General features: G+C 44.5%; 1 protein-coding gene across 4 annotated transcripts in view; it reads right to left on the reverse strand.

Annotated features, from left to right (window-relative positions):
- Window positions 1-781: 781 nt before the first annotated feature.
- Window positions 782-16,925, reverse strand: part of LOC135261459 (growth factor receptor-bound protein 10-like) — a 73,817-nt gene continuing 57,673 nt past the window's right edge. For all 4 annotated transcript variants that reach the window (XM_064347773.1, XM_064347776.1, XM_064347775.1 and 1 more), the window contains 12 exons: window positions 13,124-13,280; window positions 10,080-10,195; window positions 7,804-7,878; window positions 7,346-7,483; window positions 6,464-6,574; window positions 5,640-5,738; window positions 4,979-5,056; window positions 4,183-4,299; window positions 3,601-3,667; window positions 3,358-3,445; window positions 2,955-3,048; window positions 782-2,595 (listed from right to left, as the gene is read on the reverse strand). In XM_064347773.1, the coding sequence (XP_064203843.1) occupies window positions 2,449-2,595; window positions 2,955-3,048; window positions 3,358-3,445; window positions 3,601-3,667; window positions 4,183-4,299; window positions 4,979-5,056; window positions 5,640-5,738; window positions 6,464-6,574; window positions 7,346-7,483; window positions 7,804-7,878; window positions 10,080-10,195; window positions 13,124-13,280 (1,287 nt within the window). In that variant the 3' untranslated portion in view covers window positions 782-2,448. The remainder of the gene's footprint in view (window positions 2,596-2,954; window positions 3,049-3,357; window positions 3,446-3,600; window positions 3,668-4,182; window positions 4,300-4,978; window positions 5,057-5,639; window positions 5,739-6,463; window positions 6,575-7,345; window positions 7,484-7,803; window positions 7,879-10,079; window positions 10,196-13,123; window positions 13,281-16,925) is intronic.

Consider the following 16,925-nt stretch of genomic DNA (forward strand, 5'->3'; position numbering starts at 1 on the left):
AGAAACACAATGAGCAAAGTATTAAATATGTCCGTTCTGTATTTTTGGAGAAATATGCGTTTTAAATTCATCGTCCCATTTTCAACCGGTTGAGAAAGTTGTCATTTTTCTACGTCACGAATACAGTAACCACTCCTATTTCCACGCCCCGTAAAGAAATCTGACAGGACACACCGTCCTGCTGTTCAGACAATGCAAATATTTGACTAACGTTAGGTTCACTTAAATTAGAGTTCCTTTAGATTATTTCTGGTTATATTCATTTAGCTAGCTAGCTAACGTTAGCTAGCTAGGAGGTTTGCTTTCATAAGGCAATGTTATCGATAACGTTAGCTTGCTAGTTCGCTTTTATGAGGACGTTATAGTTGTGCTTTTATCTTAACTTGGCTAGCTAGATAGCAAAAATTGTAACTGGATACAAGTCAACGTCCTTACCTTAGCTATCTATCGATACTTGATATACTACTAAGCTAGCTAGCTTGTGAAAATTCAGTCTCCCAAAGAGAGCGCGTATCATGGGGGTAGCTATGGTAACGGGGAACGGTCTGTCAATCATAGCTAACTGACAGTTCTCATTACCACGCCCAGACGGTTCGGGTGAATTTTTATAGTGGGAAATTTAGGCTTAGAAAAATACGTTTTAAAGTACATTGAAATGACTGAAGAATAAAAAAATTATGCACATTTGTTTTGTTGTTGCCTGAAGACAACTGGGAAGTGTCACGTTCAACCACCATGGTACTCCTTTAAGGAAAGGTGAGAAGCATCTTACAGCGACACCTTCATTTCAAGTAACTGCTTTATTTCAAATAAATATGGAGGCTGTGGCAACCCTGAAGACAGTCAGATAAACATAATCCTAATTGTGAGCAGTCCTGTTCACTAGCTTCTCAGTTCTGCAAGCCTTTCCCTCACTTGCTTCAAACACACCGCAAACACTACATACGGGAATCTTTTCTAGCAATGCTGTCGTGAGCTGGGAGGACTTCATTCACCATAGAAACAAAACCAGGCAGAAAAGGACCCCCTTCTGCTCCGCATCTGTGCCCATGCTCAAGTGCTCTTCTGCTCTTCAGTACATCCATTTTGAACATGCACAAGGAAGTCATGACAGAATGAAATGGAGTAAGAGTAAGATCAACAGACTCCACATAAGAGTCATTCAAGGAAGTCAAGCAGGTTTCCAGTTTCACTGTAAAGTACACTACATACAGACCAAAAGGAGTGCCATTTCATGGTCACTTATAATAATCATGTATGTATGTACATGATCTGGGGGTTTAGTGGTTCAAATTCGTATGAATTACATACGTTTATCCAATGAGAAATTTCTTAGACATGGAATAATGGTAAATGATGACAGTGCATCATCAAAGGAACAGATAAATTAGCTCTCTTATTTCTCTTTGATTTGGAGCAGTAATATGGAGTAATCAGACATGGCCTGGCTATCGACAAGCATACCAGACCAGAGAGATCAGTCTAGAAACCACTGTAAAAACTGAACGGTCTAAATAAAAGGTGACAGAATCATAAACCGGCATTACCCAGATCTACGAAGCAAACAAGGAATACCTCAGCACCTAAAAAAATAAAATGGCAGAAAAACAAATGTAAGGTACAAAATACATCCTTCTGAATGTACTGACTGGCATTTTAGGGTGAATCTGTTTGGGAGATTCCCGATGGTTCCAGGGAATGTGTCCGCAGACAGGCACGTGGTGATGGGTGACTGCGGGAGCCTTCCCTTGAAGAGAGCCCTCAGCCGTGACTTTTCTCACGGATAGATTCCCCGTAATCCAATTAACATGGAGGGATTTCTCATGGAAGCATTTTCAAGCGAGGATGAAGAAGCAGAGAATACTGTGCAACACTCTTTTCAGTCAGTAGAGACTGACAACATACAGGGAGCACAAAACATAAAACCTAGAACTCTAAAACTAAGAGGAACAGACAAAACAAGAAGAACCAAATGCATGTGGCCAACTAAATGCTCAAGCTTGCACTGAAAGCTGTAAAACAGAAATATTCCACACTGAGCTCTTGCCACCACTTTCCTATCACCGTTCTACCGTGTGTTATTTTCTTTTTTGAAGTAGGCCAGCCTAAAGAAATGGATGGATGATTGTGCAAGAAAAATATCGAGAAAACAGTTTTGAACAAGCGCCGCTTGGGCGGGTATCAGCAGCTCAGAATCGAAACTTTGATGGAATTCTGAGTCTGCTGTGTGATTCTTTTATTTTATTTTAAACTTTTTGAACGTGTCCTTCGCATTCCTGAAACATGGCAGAATTCCAAGGCTCTCTAATTTGAGGGTCTCTCCGTCAGCTTATAACGAGTGGAAAACGATAAATAGATGAAAGGTTTTTTTTCTCTTAAACAAAACAAATCCAGTTTATGCGCGCGTTTGTTTTATAGGCAAAGTCAAGTCAAGTGTCATGTCAAAGGTCACAAGGCCACGATTGTGCAGGGGTGTTTCAGTTTGCAAGGCAGGACTCCTCTGTTGAGCTGGTAAAACTCCACCAAGTGTATCAGGTCAGTGAATTTGGTGGCGCCGTCGTCAAGGCTGAAGAACATCTGACCATCCTCTTCGCACTGGACATGCCCAAAGCAAATGGAGAAAGAGAGGCTGAGACAACACAAACATCAGCCTGAAGGGCAATGTGTCAGTTAAATAAAAACCAAGGAAAGTAAGCTGATCACACAAATGACCTTATGCTCCAAGCAAAAAAGCAATAAAATGTAAATTTCCCCCAGTTACAGTACATTTGGGCTCGAGTAACAGCCATCATTCATAATTCATGGTACAGTGCAACTCACAAGTACACTGGTATCTCCAAAAATACCCTGAGAACAAGAAACCTCCGCCATTTTACCCGAACACCATATTGTTTACTTAAATTACCAAAGTCAAAAGGTCATAAGGTCAAAGCAGGGGGCACAGAAACACTCACGGGCAAGATCTGGAAATGCTTGATTTTCTGGTGATGGCACAGTGTGAGGACAAACGCCTTTGGATTGCTCTGGCTCTCCCTCAAGAGGAATAATCTGCCATGCAAAGGAAATGGTCAGTTAATCTACACAGTACAGCAATGGACACCACATCCAAAATAGTTACCCTATTATCTTTTTCAATGTATTTTTTTTTGTTTAATTAGGCACCCAATGTTGGGGCTGAACATGTCTAATTCCCACCCTATAATGTGCAATGTCCAACTATCTGCAGCCACATTCACGTGCGAATTCAGGAGAGTGTAGACTATCAGTGAGTCCATCAGTGTTAAACCTGTGAATCAACTTTTAACGAACCCACAAACAGGGCAGTTCACTGTGTGTAATGTAGTTTTATAGTCTTACCCGTCTACTTGACCCTGTTGCATGATCATCTTGTGGGACTCCTCCCGCACGATCCGTCCGTGAAACCACAGCTGTGTCCTGTGAATCACTGAGGAACAAACAAGAATGGTTTAGTCGCAGAAGAACACACACACTGAACACTGAACAGTGTTACCTGAACACTCAAACAGTTACTCTAACAGTGTAATAGTAACACTGGGAGCTAAGCAGGGGGGAGTGCGCTCTGCGTTTGGGCATAAATACCTGTGCTGAGTGACGATGGGTGGAGCGGGCTGGGGCTACCGAGGACGTTCATTCGCTGACTCCTTTTCTGAGAGGAACAAGAACACGGAACCAACTCAGTTCACCAGACTCATATCCTACAGTTAAAATTCAAGGGTCACCGTGGCTAAAGGAGTGTAGCACAGTGGTAGAACGTTGACAGTCGGTTCCCGTAAGGACATGCCGTTTACCTTGAGCAAGGTTAACCTGCATTGCTCATTTATATCCGCTAAAGTACATTCAAATTAAAAAAAAAAAGAAAAAAAAAAGAAAATTGTGTAATCAGCTCTGGATAGAGCGTTGCAAATCTGTAATTATGTAATGTAAGTGTCCTGAAAGTTCAATTATTTATAGCCATATAATAATTTCAGTGGACGTGTAGACACAGACTAGGTTCTTGGTTTTGAACCTTCACTACCCATCATACCCCTGGCTTTCAGTTTACCTAAGATTAAAAGAACACTTGCAAATGCAAACGCCCTCTTAATACAAGCTGCAAATTGGCCTGCTTATTTGTTTTATTAATGTTTCCATGTGATTTTGAGGGGGGGGGGGCACACTCACCCTCCACATGTGGCCCTCCTCCATAGCCGCGCTCTTTGCTTCTATGGGGTTCTCGATCACACGCCCTATTCTCCCTGAGAAATCCATCGCCACCAGAGAGTTTTCTGACACACTTCGCTGGAAAGCAAAAAGAGAAAAAGGGTTACCACCAAAAAGCATCGGCATCGTTCCGACCATTACATCCTCCATCCTTCACTCACAATCAACTGACTTCTGCATGGTAAAGTCCTTTGCTGTTTAGGTTAAAAAGAAAATGGTGCTTTATAACACTGATAAGTAGCTACCGTGCACCGTGAGCAGTGCAAAATATAGGCACACTGAATGGCCTGGTGCTGTGAAGAGCTTGGCCGTTTCACGGCATATAAAACACAAGAAAGGATGAGGGCTGAGGCGCCCGAGCAGCAGTCCATGTGACTGTGCTAATGCTACATAATGAAGACGTTCGCTCCTTCCCTCTAAATAAGCTCTAATTATCAAACGCTCTATACACTACATGCTGTTCCCTTCCTGAAGAGGATTCAGTGTGGGTACTTGGAATGCACTGCGTAACTGGCTCGGTCACAACTGGCCTCCACACTCTTTTAGAGGCTTGCCTCCCCAAACTATCCCCCCCCCCATTTTACAGCTTGGGATAAACTTCTACTTCCAATGCGTGAGACCTGCAGGCAGTTATTTTCGCACTGCTGCCATTTCGCCATCATGATGCCGTGACACCTGGAGTGCTACCCACTGACTACATCGGGAAGAGAAGAATTAAATAGAAAAAAAGAGCTAGGAATAAAGAGGGAGCGCTTACCACTGGGGCGGAGAAATGTGAGAGCGATGTTTTCCTCTGCTGGGGGATCTTGTAGTTCTGATACAACAAAATTCCATACTGCAATAAAGCAAAGCAAACGATTAGCAGTGAAAAGAGTTTAAAAAGGAGCGACTAAGCCCAGGTTAATTTAATTTGTCCAAGGCCGTTTCTGTTATTATATTTTTTATTGCCATTCGGGGTACAGAGAACACAACAGCTAATATAAAAGGTAAGCACTTTTTAAATGGATTATATTCCAGGCATTAATCTGACATCATTCACACTCATGCAAAGGAGGGTATGCACTGCCTGCAGCGATGCAACAGTAATGGGACCACAAGAATAAACCCAGTGTAAATGCAACCCGCCCGGGTGGTCAGTAAATCCAAAATAATCCGCAATAAGTTGTAAAAATAAATACAAACTAATAAAGACTTACAACCGATGCCAAATACAACCTAGCACTAAGGAGATTAAAAGGCCCATTTTTGGATTCCTTTATAACATAGCATTTGGTGCTTTGTGTTCACTGTGTCCGAAAGAAAGACCTTCATCGAAGAACTGGGAGCCACATGCCTTCTTTGTTGGAAGGTCTGCTGCATATCGATTGGTCGTTGGCTAAAAGTCACGTGACCGTGTGAGTCTCCGGTCTGCCGCGTACCTTCAGGAGCCTGAACGCGGTCATCCAGCAGGTCCGGCTCTGCTCGTCCTCCGCACACAGCATCCTCAGCTCCTTCGACTCGTTCCTCACCTTGTTGGGCTGTCACGGGTAACGCAGCAGCAAGTCATGTCAGTCAATCAACCAATCAGACCATTTCAACAGGCTATCAACTTACACCAATATGATGTCCTAAAGCAAATCTGAACCCAGAAATGATTGTACCTTTGTAACATAGGTACATATTTTCTTCTAGAAGCCTTCTATCTGCTTCAAGCAAGCTGAGACTGGATGTACTCAAGGTTGACTGAGGTGAGTTACTTTGCTCAAGGGTACATGAGCACAGCGGCCCTGGCGTAGCCTTCTCCAATCCTCCAGCCTGAAGACTGCGTCAGAGTTCTAAACAGAAGCGATCTCCAGTCGCACAAAGCCCCGCGAGGCCGGCCTCCGGGGGCAGAGTCTGTGACCTTTAAAGGGGCTGATCCCTCTCAGGCCCAGGAGGATCACCCCATGGACTCAGACGGCCTGCGTTTCATCTACACGCGGGGTCTTCGGCTGGCCCCATCTGTCAAAACGACTCTCCTGCTTTATGGGCTGAACTAAAGTGAACCCGGGAAACAGTGCACCCGGGATCGCGAAGTGGCTCGGGCCTTCACAGTAAGCACGCTGGGCTGATTTATCTAGCACAGAGCACCAAGGAGGGAAATACGCACCCATACGCACCCATAATACTCCTTAGAGTTTCCTGAAAGTTTCTAATGAGCAACACCATCCCCCCCCCTTCCCTCCCACGTGAGCTTTCATTTGAGTAACAGAATGTTCCCTACCTTTATGCAGAATTCATAGTCCGTTGGGGCATGGTGAAGCTTCTTGCCAGTGATTACTGTGAATATATTGCTGTCCTCTAGGTCTGCTAGAAGCTGTAAGTGCCTTGGCTCCTGCAGGAGAACAGGTGATGGCTGATGTCATTTCCTTATTTAAAGAAGACGAGACATGGACGTGGACATGGTTCACGGTGACTAACAAGCGGAAATCAGGAGGAACAGCTTCAACAGAAGCAGGCCTGTTGCACTGCTAAAACAGAGCCAAAATAAAAGCGCGCTCCAGACACAGATCTCAGGCAATGCTGAGAGAATGCTGAACATTATCTCTGAACAAGTATGTGACATACCACAGTATTTATTTTATTTTAAAATTAATATTAATGTCATTTTGCAAAAAAACCTGGTCCAGGAATTTAAATACATGCTACACTCACTGTAATACTAGAATAGTATCGCAAATTATATATGATTATATTTGAACTTCATGAACAGCATATGTGAAAAATGTAATCAAAATTACTGCGTGTGCCATTTAAAACAGTTCAAGCCGCAATCAGAACACCAAGCAGAAATGAATGATGGGCCAGGAGTGAATGAAATGGATTATTAAACACGGGAACGCCAGAGGAGCCAAGCTGACTGGAGGCCATAAATGAACAGATGAAAAATGAGAGAGCAGGGAAAATGTAGATGTATTTTAAAAGAGCTGCCTAACAGGAGGAAGAGAGAAACAGCCATGCTCTGACACTGCAAAGGCAATTCAAAGAAAAGCACAGGAAAGGACAGAAGGAGCAACATGGCAGACATTCTACAGAGCGTAGCAGACACAGGTTTTATAAGATGTTCCATTATATTGCAGGATTCACTGTTTATAGCTTTACTCACCTTTGACATTCCTTTTGTTGAATAGTACAATCCTGACCGTCTTAAAAACATATACAGCTTCTTCCATGACTTTCTGGCCGTCTCTTTCATGTATAAATACCCTTGGATTTCGGGACAGCTGCTGGAATTCAAGAAATTCTGGGAGGAAAAGAAAGCGGAATCGTCTGGAGAGTTAAATCTTTTCTGGATGTGATCCACGATTCCTCAACTGAGGCTCTATTGAGAAACGGCCGAAACGCCTGAGATCACGAGTAAGTGTGGAGAACGTCAGTAATGGAAGAAAAATAAGTGCCTTCTTCCATGCCTTTTTAAACCAGTGGACGCACTTCACCACCATACATTAGTCTGATATAAACAAATGCCCTCACATCTATTTTTTTCTTTATTCAATTTGGGAACTCTCATAAATGTCTTATTGCTAAGGGTTGTGACACGACCCTGACTGTAGTGCATCTTACCTGTAGCAGCTGTGACTGTGGAATTGTGCCATTGGTCTCTTGACACCATGCTACCATCTGTTCAGGGAAGAAGTTCTGCAGACAGACAAGAGAGAAAGAGGACTTTAAAGCGAGAAGTGTTTCCCCTATACATGAGCTTCCACCTTTTCTGAGAGCAACCCTGGTTGCCTTTAACTGGATCTGACTTGATCTTAAAGGATGACGCAGAGGAAATGAAACTTAAAATAATGTTGGCATCCAATAGGGTGAAGATCACAACAGAAGCTTCCACCGACAAACTGTGATCTCCATAAGCGCTGCACGTTAGCTACATTTCTTCACACCCCACCACGTGATAACTTATCTCTTTGGGATGGAGTCCTGGCACTCGTGAGTGGACATGGAGCCAAATTAAAAAACGGCATGATCTCATCGCTGATGCAAGCCCCTCCGCCTTCTCTAATACCTCTTTATAACACTTACTGTGATTGACAATGAAAGGGTATTTCCAATCACAGCACAGTGGTCATTAAGACTACACGCTGAGGTCATTTGGACAGCATTGACAGCACTCCTAAATCAATACGGAAACTGGCAGTTCAGACCGCCGGTAGATTGCTGGCAACGGGCTGCTAACTGTATTGCGTAATGCTTGTCAGCGAATCAGAAATGCTAATAAAAAAACACTGAAAACCTCATGCTGATTGCTTTCAAGGAGTGAAAACAAGGAGTTGATTTGTTCAAAAAGAAAAATTAAAAACCAAAAGGAATAAAACAAATTTAAACGTTCAACGTTCAATTTAAATTCAACGTTCTTTACATCCTCATGGGCAATACTGCTGTGAGCTTTTTAGGTAGAGTCAAAGATCAACTGTATAAAAATATTTAAGCATTATTTGACTCTCTCACAAAGCACTGTGTATACGCAGGGCTAGGACTGTTTATCTGCCATCGGCAGTGATGGATCTGTGGAACAGCTCAAATAGCAGCCATCGCTCTCAGTCAAATGGGGACCTACAAATTAGATGCGTGCAAGCTAATACTGTACTAGCATGAGATCATCCCATGCCGAGCACCGAATCATTAGAATGAAAAATTGGAGCGGATCAAACTTGGAGATCAGCCGATCCCCAGCTAATCCCCTTCCAGTTGAACACAAAAGCGTGAGGCTTTGTTACTGTCCCCAAAGGAAATGTGATTAGTTCTTGCAGTGTACAGAACACCCCTTCTTTCCTTTGCACATTTTCAGACAGTCAAAAGGAACACCTCAGCTCATGGCAATGTTAATAGGAAATGCGAAATGCCAATTCATTGAGCTGAATAAATAAGTCAACAAACTGCACTGCAAAGATCTGTTTTCCTCAAAGGATATTCTAGTGTTCAATGGCAATGGCTTATGTAATACTGTCAAATTTCTAAGCCAAGGTTATACTGCTGTGTTTAATTGTTGCACAGCTCCAATTAATCTCCCAATGTGTTCATATTTCATTCTTTGAAGCAAGGCATTGACAACAAGCTACATAGCAGCTGACTTAAAGTGGTCAACATGACTATCCAAGACACAAGATCATGAATGGATGTATAGGACACACAGGAACTTGTGTTTAGGAAGGAACTTAGCTTTAGAGTGTATCATAGGGTTAAGTCAATATTGCTGTCAGGTAGGAATCTACTCAACAATTGATCTTCTTGCACTGCTAGATGCAGTTAGACTACAAGTACATGAGTAGTAGTGGGGAATAAGTGAGTTTCACAATGCAGATGCATTCATTGAATTGTATTGTTTTCACCCATGAACATCATGGATTAATGTGGTTTCTTAAAAAAGGGGCATTAAGGTAGAGTTGTAAATTAGTGACCTATAGAGGGAGCTAGTTTAGTTTTGTCTTTGCTGAAATGAGGATCAAATATTACATGCGGCAAAGGACAATGTTCAGGAGCTCTGTTCCTTGTATAAGCAACTTTCATGGAGGACTGGCCTTCAGCATCATAAATCCCTTCATATTGTTAAACATTACTTCTAAAGAGGGAAGCTGCAACTTCAATTTAAATTTAAATCTGTGTCGCCTTGCAGCAGAGCATGTGCAAACACTCTCCCAGCCTACAAAAATATTCCTGTCTTCTAGAACAGCGACAATTAGTGCACGATAACCATTGTGGCTTCTGAAACGCCCCTGCTGGAAAAGCTTAACGACTGCTCGTGTGTGCTAGCGTACATGTGATTTTAATTATCCCAGATTTCCGCAACAAACGAAACGTGGGCACTGTTAAGAGATGCGCATGAATGCAGAACTCACCAGGGGGTTCCTAAAGAATTCGTATTTGGCATAGTTCTTCCTGAAGAGAAATTTGCTCTCGCTGGTCATCGACGCCTGAACGTGAACCACCAGCTCGTGATCTTCCAGACAGCGTTCTGTGGAAGGAGAGACCACGTCAGATCATGTCCTTTGCTTACAGCCATTACTACACACATTCACCTAGCAGACAATCTTACACTGGGATATGTAGCACACCTTAGCATTTACACAGGTCTTAGTGTATGACAGGAGTGTCTTGCACAGGATTTCCTGCCTTAACCCTCAGGGCCTTACTAGTACATATAGGAAAACTTCTGTCCAGCCTACTCTCTACCACTTAGCAAAAGCCCTTATGCAGGACCACTAAGATAGCCTGTGTTTTACACGTAACCCATTTACGCAGCTGGATATTCAAGGAAGCAATTGAGGTTAAGTGCCTTTCTCTATGGCGCAAACAGCAGTGTTCCAGGATTCAAACCTGCAACCTTCTATAACAAATCTGTTTCCCTAACCTCAAAGCCACAGTTGCCCCCACTCTCCACCTCCGCACCTACAACCTGAGCCACCACAGGGACGCACTCCAGCTCTGCAGCGGGCTCAACCGCTAGATTGCCCGTTTCAAAATTATGGACCGGAGAGGAACCCAGGTCCGTCCACTTAAAAGCTCCCCCAGCAACCAGCCCAGCGCCCCCTCACTTCCTCACAGGCAGCCGTCCAGCGCTTGTTCTAAACACGCCTCTGAGGCACGAGGACGGGGCCAGGTCGGGGCATCGTGTCCTCAGGTATAATTTACGTAACGCAGGAAACCTGATGATTTAAAAGGGCCTGTGGAGGGGGGGGGACGGGGGGGGAGGATGTGGTAAGGGCGAGCTCGCCTATCAGATAAAGAGGAGCGCGTTCTCCTCTTCCTCTCGAGTCAGGTCCAGCAGCCGCATTAGGAACTTTCAGCCCGAGGAGGCGAAGGCCCCGCATCGCGGAGCGATGATGTCATGTGTTTAGCTTGATTAGATTAAGTAACAGAGCTGATGGTATTACAAATCAGACTGGAACATATAATAATGTTTAAAGGGCTTATATAAAGTAACCCTGAGTTAGCGTTATCATATCGTATGTATCTCAGAAAGGTACAGCAAATCATATTAAAATATTTAAAGAGCCTATATAATGCAATCTTATCACATATTTTGCTCAAGCATGGTGGTGATGTTACTATACTGCACACATCTGTCTTGAAAAGGTATCTCCAGCTAACAAACAATATGAAAAATGCACCAAACATGCAACACCACCATAAAGTCCTAAAGACACTTAAACATACAGAAAATGCACCGCATGGCCAGGGAAAGGATGATTGTTGAATGAAATGTCACGTATTACGAAATTGTTTCTAATTATGCTTGAGGGTGAGATAAAATTATATCATGTAATTGCATCCATATGTCATCCATATAAAGATGGATTGCAGACACAGTAGTTTTCCATCTCTGACAGTAGATTTCCATCTCATTATAATTTTTAAGCGTAGGTGTCACCCCGGATGACAGATAATTGTTCTGACAATATTGCAGCGACGTTTGAGCATACAACGCTACACTGTCACACGAAATGATGCAAGCGGCTTAGGAATTAGCCGGACAGGTTCGGGAGTGCTGCAGATTGTCATTACAGAGATTAATCTATACGTGCAACCTACAAGAACTCTAAACTGACTGCAGTACCTCCAACACTCAACTCTGGCCGTTCTGTGACAGTGTCCTCAATGAAATAGGCAGCAATAATCAAATCTGGTAAATGCGTTTCACGATCTGCGTCGGTATAATTCCCGTTACCAGTGACACATTATTCAGATGGCCTGAGGCAAGGGAACATCACATGTGCACTGAATTGTGCAACGGTTGCTATAGCTACAGAGGGAAAATAAAACATCCAGATCCGCATATCAGTCTGTCACATACAAAGAAACAAAAAATCCAGCAGAAACCTCAAAGAATGTCTGTATACTGTGTCACGCTGGGCACAGTGCTACTAATAGCTCTCTTACCAGTGAGAGGAACACGGACAGTGCCCAGAGGCGTACTTCTGCTCCAATCAGCAGAGTTTCCAGCCGAAACAGATGAAACTAAATGCTACGTTCCAAGCGAATGGCACCATGCGAAGATGCAAGCCTTTCCTCCACTGGCTTTTATATCCCCTCCAGAAGGGAAGCAAGTATATTAATAAACACAAGCTTTACCTTCACTCTCAGTGTGTTACAGAAGGTAAGGGGTTGGTGATTAGAGAAGGCTTCTCTGCGGCCAACAGGATGTCCTGGCTACGCTTGCCGGGCTGGTGGGGCTACTACCACCCTTTCATTTATCACGAGGGAGGGGGGCAGAGGGGGCCAACGGGGGATGAGGGCTTTGCTATTCCGTGCGTTGCCACTGGCACAGGTCCACAATAATGGGGAGAGGAAGCGGGAGGCAAGAAGCACTTCAGACCCATGTGAGCTGGGGGGGAGGGGGTGTGACCAGAGACAAGGTGACTTCCTGTCGGAGGGGAAGGAGCTGAGCTCACCGGGTCTGGTGTCATGAGGGTGGACAGAAAGTTACTGGAACTCTGGGCTTTGACTGCCGCTAGTTCGCTCTCTCCCTTTCTCTCTCACACTCTCACACATTCTCTCTTTCCTTCCCTTTCTCACTCTACCACACTCACTTTCTCCTTCCCTCTCTCTCTCTCTCGCTCGTTTTGCCTTTCAGCCTCCTTTCCCACTAGCATTCCTCCAAAAGGCTTTTAAAGGGAGCGTCTAACATCACCACCATGCCAGAGCTCGGCGCACACTCTCCGCCTCCCCACTCATAAAAATATCTGTACCGTTTGCGACATCATAAAAAGGGGATAAACAAATTAAAACCAATAAAAAGCATGGCAGGATTTCTTTTCTTCGTGGGAAGGGGGTGGAAAATTGCTGGCTCCTAAAAGCGGGTGCCAAAGAAAAGCCCCCCATTCTCCCGACGTTAAAAAAAGAAAACTTTCCTGTGGAAGGGGCACGCATGGCTGCCACTTACCTAGCCCCAGCAGAGGGTGATGCTCAACCAGTGCCCAGCTGTTGTCATCCACACAATGGCTTTTGTACACCAGCAGCTGGCAGAGGTCTCGGGCACTCATGTCCGCGGGGATTTCCACTACTTTTCCTGTGCCATCTTCGCTAAAGATTTTGACGATCTGAAACAGAGCGAAGGGAAAACAAAACTAACATGAACACAGTGTGGAAAAACCGACTGATGCTCCTGCCCTCGAAAAAACAGACGCATCTGTGCACGCGCTTCGGGAATCGGATGCGCGGTTTAAAAATAAGATGCTCGCAAAATATTCAGCGCGTGAAGAGCAGACAATTAAAATAATTACATTCCACTAACAATGATATGCTTCCTCTCATGCCTCCCCTTTGTGTTCTGCCCATAATAGGCTTCTCAAAGTCCCACTGCACTCTGGCGAATAAAACCCACATTTTAGACCTGGAACTCTCCGTGGTCATGCACTCAGCCTGGTGCAAGCGTGATTCAACAAAGTCAGTTTAAGGAAACCAGCTTCCACCAACTAAGCAGTGATATGCAAAACCAAGGTACAGACAAAATGAGGAATACATTCATTAAAAAATCCAAAAAACTAACTGTGGAATAACTCCCCATCTCCCCCACCCCGCCGGCAACAACTCTGATTTCCTCTGGTCCTCCAAGGAGAATTAGTTTAGGACGCATCTACGGTTTCTACGGCACGTCAAATCCTTTCTGTCTCCCCTCGAGAAAGTGCTCTCTCTTCAGCTACAGCAAGTTTTCCACACCAAAAAAGTAGAAATAAAAAGGTAAAAAAAATACCAAAAACAAATATGTAGACTGTCAAAGAAAAGCAGCAAAGAAGAACTATTTTATAGGGAAAAGAGCCCCTTACCTCCACAGCCCGCAATAGGCAGCAGTCAGGAGAACACGATGGCATTTTGAAACTGAGCCTGCCTCCAGTGTTGAGACCGACAGAGAGAGAGCCGGGGAGAGCGAGAGAGAGGGAGAGAGGGGGAGAAAGAGAGAGGGAGCGTGGTTCCCTGCTGCTGGTTAGCGACGCTGCCCGGCACAGCTCCACAGTGTCACTGGATTGCGGTGGAGAGCGGCTACCTGTCACGTATTATACCTCCGGATTTGCGCTGCCGCGGGACAGGGAGAGCAGATGGCACTGTTCCCAGCCAGACGGACAACTTCTCACTGATCTCCTCACAAAGGGTTACAGGCATACAAGGCTTTTAGGTACTGAATCAAACCACACTACCCTAACCAATCATAGAGCCAGCTCAGGCTGATGTAATCATTTCCCACACACACACACACACACACACACTGAGACACGCGCGCTAACACACACACACACACGCAGACACACACACGTACAGACACAGTCACACGCACACATATCCAACTTTTCCTGGCTTGCAGCGTAGTTTCAGTTTCGTGTCAACTCCAGAGTCCGAAGACGTTTCTTTCCCTCTCCCCTCATAGATGCCTCTGACAAGTTTCAAGTGAGAGCTTGTTCATTTTTTTTATATGTGTGTGTGTGTGTGTGTCTACTTTTTTCTCCTCTCAAAGTTAAGCTTTGAACTTCACTGCCAAAAATCTCCCTCTCACGACAGGGCAAGACTCATTACGGACTTCATGAAACAAACCTGATCTCTTGAACTTCTACACAGTAAAGTTTCCAGTGTTAATTCAATTCTAACAGAGTACAGATGGTCCTACTCTGGACCAGAGCAGGACCATATGTACTCTTTAAGAGTTGATTTAACACTGGATTTTTTGCTGTGTACTTCTCCTCACCCCACATTAAGCCTGCATTCTTTCCCTAAAAGGAACACAACCCAGAAACCTGGGAGTGTTAGCATTTAGAACCACCCCCCCTCCAGAACTCAACAGAACCAAACAACTCAGCAGTGCCCAGCATGAAACTTAATACCCACAAGCACTCTTTAATTTTTTAATTCTTAAATGCATTTCAGTTTTTTAAAAATGTATTTCATTTTTTTATTTTGAAATGATTTCACAGTTCGGACTTCAGGACACACCCCATGTAGACAAAACTGCAGCCAGGCGAACTGAACGCCCACTTCCTTAAATTTCTCTTAACTTAGTCAGTATCCTGTAAATCTGGCTGGAAAATACACGAGCCGCAAAGGAAGTAACAAAGATGTTCCAAGTTTCAATCTCGTCTAAATGGGGTTCTGTTCCATATCCTCATATTGCAACAGCTGCCTTCGCACATTTTTGCACAAAAAAAAAAAAGAAAAAACCCCCCCCACTCGGGAGTCAAAAGTCTACTTAAGTGCAGAACATACCCCCACGGGTTTCGAGAAGGGGCTGCTGGGTAACATGGCTCAGCGATTTTATAGAGTTGTGACAAAGACGCAGCCCCTCAAGAATGCAAGTAATGCAACGCCGGCTCAAAAATCAAACTCATGTGTTTAACAGCACACGCAGCTGCCCCATAATAAACACTGCATGAGAAATGCTAGCGATGCTAACAAACGCCAGAGGAGTGGAGAGAAATGAGAGCCCAGGCTCCAGGAGACGGGCAGAACGGGCACCGTCTCCACGCTCCTGTCGGTGTTTAACCACAACCGCCAATGGGCCAACGAGCTGGCATTCACCATCATTACTGAGTGCACAAGTAAACCCTCTGACAACGGAAGAGGGGTAATTTAGGCGGCATCGGTGGATTACTGCCCTCTCTCCGACCACAAAGTCATTTGTTGTCCTCACCCCTGCCCACATCTCCCACTCTCCCTCGCAAACTTCCTTGTGAGTCATCCTAAAAGACCTCCAGTGTGGGTTAAGCCTAATTAGCACCTCACCACAGATTACAATAATCCTGGCCGGGCTGCGTACAGTTAATGAAGACAAATGCTTGACCCCAAGGGAATTCAGCCCATGACTGAAGCAGGCAGAGAGCGTGGAGAGAGAGAGAATGTGTGTGCCAGTGTATGTGTGTGTGTGTCTGTATGTGTATGTGTATGTGTATGTGTGTGTGTGAGAGAGAGAGAGAGTGAGAGAGGGGAGAAAGAGAGAGAGAGAGAGAGAGAGAGAGAGTGAGAGAGGGGAGAAAGAGAGAGAGAGAGGGGAGAGAGAGAGAATGTGTGTGTGAGTGCGAGTGTGTGTGTGTGTGTGAGAGAGAGAGAGAGGGAGGGGAGGAGGAGGGGGGGAGAAAGAGAGAGGGTCTCCTTCCACCTCACACAGAGGCTGACATGCACGCACATAGAGGCACACATACACATGCACGTACGCAAACGCCCACACACAGATCACATTCTCTCACAGGCACCCCTCGGGTGATTCAGAAGCTTTATGCTAATGAGCAGCTTTATGATGTAATCCCCAACTGGAGTTTAGTCAGAGTCGCTCAGGAGAGCTAGCTGGACCAGTAGCAGAGTTTTCCCTCCCCAAGACAAATCAGCCTAACAGACAATCAGCCTTGAGGCTCAAGCTTCACAGGTCATTTCAACAATAGACTGATCGATCCTGATTGGCTATTGCTAAGTTGACATGTACGTGTGTGTGTGTCGTGAAGACCAGTTTTATGCAGCTACAAACCCAGAGCTGAATAGAGGGAAATGAAGTGGACCTCCTTGCGGATTAACTGATATTCATAAATTATGATTCTATAGTATCTATAGGCAGGCAGATACAGATGCATTACAATACATTATTAGAGTAAAGACTTTCTAAATGCCAGCTGCAGAATGGTTCTCATTTACATCCTTGTTGGACAGCATGTCACCAAAGAAAAGTGATGAAACCCTTCCAAAGGTTTTCACCAAAGAAACCCTTCCTG

This window comes from Anguilla rostrata, chromosome 8 (genome assembly GCF_018555375.3).
Source record: "Anguilla rostrata isolate EN2019 chromosome 8, ASM1855537v3, whole genome shotgun sequence".
In the NCBI taxonomy this organism is placed as follows: Eukaryota; Metazoa; Chordata; class Actinopteri; order Anguilliformes; family Anguillidae; genus Anguilla; species Anguilla rostrata.